Source organism: Fulmarus glacialis, unplaced genomic scaffold (genome assembly GCF_000690835.1).
Source record: "Fulmarus glacialis isolate BGI_N327 unplaced genomic scaffold, ASM69083v1 Scaffold47898, whole genome shotgun sequence".
In the NCBI taxonomy this organism is placed as follows: domain Eukaryota; kingdom Metazoa; phylum Chordata; class Aves; order Procellariiformes; family Procellariidae; genus Fulmarus; species Fulmarus glacialis.
Window position 1 is genome coordinate 9,851 of NW_009227217.1, and position 4,415 is coordinate 14,265.

Below are 4,415 nucleotides of genomic sequence, written 5' to 3' on the forward strand. Positions count from 1 at the left end.
TGATGATCCAGCTGGTGTTTTAACTGCTTTAGAGCCAAAATACTAACTTCTTTTTATACCCCGGTGTGTGCAGCTATATAACAGATGCTTGCTGTACAACCTTCTTGAAATGAAGTCACTTTCAAATAAGTTGCAGAAAATATCTATGCAATATCATTCCAAACAATTTGCCACTTTGGCTCAAAAAGGAAAGAAATACTTACAATACTTCCTTTGCAACTGCACCAGTATAATACTGAAGTAAACAGTGGGCAGTTTGATATCTACTGCTCTTAGAGGCTTCTGTTCCTGTGATAACTCAATTAATCAAACTGAGCAGGTAAGTGTAATTTTCTTGAAAAAACAAAACTGATGAGCTGCAAGCTCTGGTTTTCTTCAAAAGGCACTTCAAGTAAAGTTTTATATAGACGTTTCTGACACATGCATAGACTGCTCTAAAATGAGCACAAAACTTCTAGGCTAATCAAAGCAACAAAACTGTTACAGACGGACAACAAAAACTAGAAAAAGCAGTAATCAAGTTGATGACAACTCAGTTTAAATGCCAAAATTCCTTCAGAGCAAAATTTCTAACATGTCTCTAATGATCAAAAATAAACTCATTAAGTCCTGTTCTTGAAGTTGGTTTAAAATAGCATCTTTATATCCTGTATAGGTGCCATACAGCCCAGAACCTCCACAAAAAACCACCAAGCAGCTGATGCAAGCCTCCAATTTTCCAATAATGCCTAGTCTTTCAGAAGGCCTAATGCATTATCCAAATAATTTGAGTATGGCAAGAACCTTCCCTTGTAGGAATAGCAGCACTTTCAGTTAGGGATGACAAGTAAGTCTCAACATATCCCCTCATTATCCATTTTCTGCACTCTTGAATATGTCATATTGGTTTCCTCACCTGATAGGGACACGGGATGTGATATTCTCTGCAACGTTCTTGAATCCACGTCGTCTCCCACACACCTCGATAAGCCTGCTCATAGAAATAGCAGCCAATTACAACCAACAGTGGCACGAGGTACAGAACACTGAACACGCCAATCCGGATCATGAACTTCACTAGTTTGTCCTGGTTCTCTTTTTCTAATGGGATTTCAATGCGAACCCGATTGAGAGAGATAATGCCAGCTAGCAGAAGGGAAACTCCAACAACAACATACAGGCAGAGAGGTGCAAGTACAAAGTATCTTAATGCATCCACATCATAGAGGCCAACAAAACATACGCCGCTAATATTGTCACCTTCAATTTTATTCATTGCTAAGAGGATGATGGTTAGAGTTCCTGGAATGCCCCAGGCACTGGCGTGGAAGAGCAATGCTTTCTTCTCGATTGCTTCACTGCCCCATTTTGGCACAGCTGCCAAGAACCATGTGATGGTAAGAATGACCCACCAAACACTGCCAGCCATTGTAAAGAAATAGAGCACCATGAAAAGCATGGTGCAAGCTTTGTTGTGAGAGCCCTGTGTCACTGTGGAAGCCTTGTACTGGGCAGGGCTAGATGCGTTACACGCTACTCGGTCTTCAAGCAGAAAGCCAATGAAGAAAATTAATGACACCATCATGTAACAGACAGCATAAAATATTATCGGTCTTTCTGGATAGCGAAATCTTGTGACATCGATCAGAAAAGTTAAAAAAGTAAACAAGGTAGCAGAAAGGCAGACGATGGAGATCACTCCGATGAAGTAGCGAGCAAAGGAGAGCTCTTCACGGCGAAAGTACATATTTGGGCAAGGAGGGGAACAGTCCCGTACGCTCAGGAAAGAGTAACCCAGATCAGGGTCAATTTTCAACTCCCGAGGACACCAAAAACCATAATCCCTCTGTACTGCCATTGGGGCCTCTTCTGTGGGCTCCCCAGCTAAATTGAGGTCAACAAGACGAGGATATGGCTCATCACAATCTGGGAATCTAAAAAGTAAGAAAAGAATTATTTATGAGGAATATACATATACTTTGCAAAGACTAGTAACCTTATTTATATGTCTGACTTTAGACATACTAACTGCAGCGAAAACAAAGACAATCCAAATAATGGGTAATCCATGAAATACTACACTATGTTTAAACAAACTCTAGAACTCATTGTCGCAGAATGCAGTGGATGTTGAAACCATAAAATGTGTTTAAAAATAAACCAAAGAAATAAATGGACAATGGGCCCATTGGGGCTTTAAGCATAAAGGTGAGGATACAAAATCCATCTCAGGAAGTCTATAAGTTTAGGCTTACTGTAAACTGAGACTATGTGCCCAAGGAGGCATGATTTTATAGAACATTTTAAAACCTTTCCCTAAGCAACTGTACCAGCTGCTATCAGAGAGGACGGTGAGCTAGTTAGACCAAAAATCCAACCTAGCACTGCTACTAGCATTAATAATTGAAATTATGATGAAGATATTTCTGCACTTAAGTAAAGCTCTGACTGGAGGCTAAGGGCTGCTGGAGATGCAGTCTGAAGTTTTGAAGAAGAGCCTGGAGGGATTCCATGCATAGCTGTTCGATTCTTCCCTCTGCTAGATGTTATCGCCTCAGCAAGCGCAGCACAAGCTAAGCCTGTTCCTCTGCCACAGTTCATGTTCTGGCACAATGGCACTAACACAGCATCAGCAAAGTTTTAGTTCTGGTTTTGAAATTTCCCTATCTGGGCCTTATTGAGGAGATGGCAGGGCCTAAAGGGCCCAGGCATCTGTTCGCAGCATGGAGTTAGAGCAATCTTTGATCCAGTTTATCAGGACCTAGAAGCATCCTCTGACTTATTCTTTTGCTAAAAGAAGCTTTAATGGTTTTTCATTCTCTCCAGTCCAACTGGATAGAGAAATTATTTCTTCCTGTTTGTGCTCCTGTATTTTATTAGCTGTTGCAGTCACTTGTAAAAAAAATAAAGCACAAAGATACTGTTTTTAATTTCATGTATATTCTGTTTCAAATAGATTGAAACATCACCAAATATTTTTCTATGAAGTTATTTGTGTAATGTAAAGCTGAAAACATCTGTTTGCACACAAGCTCAACAAGAGCTAGATGCTCTGAAAGCAGAGCTTTGAGATTTTATACACTCATCAAAGCCAGCCAGCTCCCCCTTCAGAAAAAGAGACTGTTAGTCTCTAGCGTATCTAATTTTGCCTAACTCTCAAAGAAATTTATAGCAGTATCACCTATTAAACTCTGGTATAGCAGACAAAACCAGGTCAGCATAAATGACAAAGAAGAAGAAAAATAGATGGGTATATTCATTCATTTAAGAATATGCATGTGCAGTTTACAGTAATTGCCCACAGAAATTTTCAACTTATCTCTTGGGCAGATGATAGAAATATGAACTCAGTTTCCACCCCAGGAAACAGGCTATTACACAAATGGAAGGGAAAATAAGGGCACTTGTAATGGAACACATTTAAAACATGTTTCAGATCATAAAACATCCTAAATCATACTAAAATTTTATCCTGGGATTCTGAAAAAAACAGATTTGCTCACCTGGTGCACTCCATATCCTCAGGCCAAGAGACCCCAAACATCTCCATGAGTTTGGAGCACTCGCTGTACGCTCTTTGACAGAGTCTGCGACAAGGGAGAGTGACACGGCCGTACTCCATGCACACAGGAGCATAGAGGGCACACAGAAACGGTCGAAAATCTCTGGAGCATTCCAAATTCACCATCGGATGAAACGGCTAGAAAAGAAAATGAGAATTCAATAGCTACGAACAGCAGTTTTGTAGAACACTTCAGCAGTAAGCTATAATTTGTCTCATGAGATGTTAGGGCTTTCACAACCATAACCACGACCTTCTTTTTCTGAACTTTGTCTGTTGGAAGAAGTGATCATCATAACAGAGCACTTACATATTTTAGGAAGACAGGCAATCAAGAAGCCTGGGGACAATGACAAAGATTCACAAGGGACATTTATGTACTCGATTTGCATTAAAATCAACAGGAATTAGACACCTAAGCACCTTTGAGGATTCAGGCTTAGCTTCACACTCTCCAATAACAGTCATATAAACTTGATTCCTTTTAGTGCTTGTGTAACTGACAGACATATCATGAATTGCTAGCTGCTTATTTAGTAGGATAATATGAAAAACTCGCATTCGGTCAATGAGATTACAATCTGAAGAATGTTAGATAACGCAAGATTCCTTGACAGCATAGAAATATAGCATACTGTGATCTTTCAAATATTATTTTCAGATCACAACATAATATTTGTAAATAATCTCTCTATTTCTTGAATTTCTTCAGCAGGGCAGTGTTCTTCATATCTTTCTACAAAATGCAAACACAGGACATTTGCCATTGTGTTCTTCCCACAGCGTCTTGTCCAACTGAAGAGAACCCACCTGTTAAAATCTCAGTTCTATCATCAGAGTATATCTGTGGACAGAAAACAGTCCCAACGTGCAT

The 4,415-nt window shown here is 39.7% G+C and overlaps 1 protein-coding gene across 1 annotated transcript; it reads right to left on the bottom strand.

The window, feature by feature from the left end:
* Positions 1 to 895: 895 nt before the first annotated feature.
* On the bottom strand, positions 896 to 4,102 carry FZD3 (frizzled class receptor 3; the record flags this gene model as incomplete). Its single annotated transcript, XM_009583068.1, has 3 exons — positions 3,965 to 4,102; positions 3,483 to 3,679; positions 896 to 1,913 (listed from the first exon to the last, which is right to left on the bottom strand). Coding segments are annotated over exons 1-3 (1,353 nt in total), but the record flags the coding sequence as incomplete, so codon positions are not given.
* Positions 4,103 to 4,415: the final 313 nt, after the last annotated feature.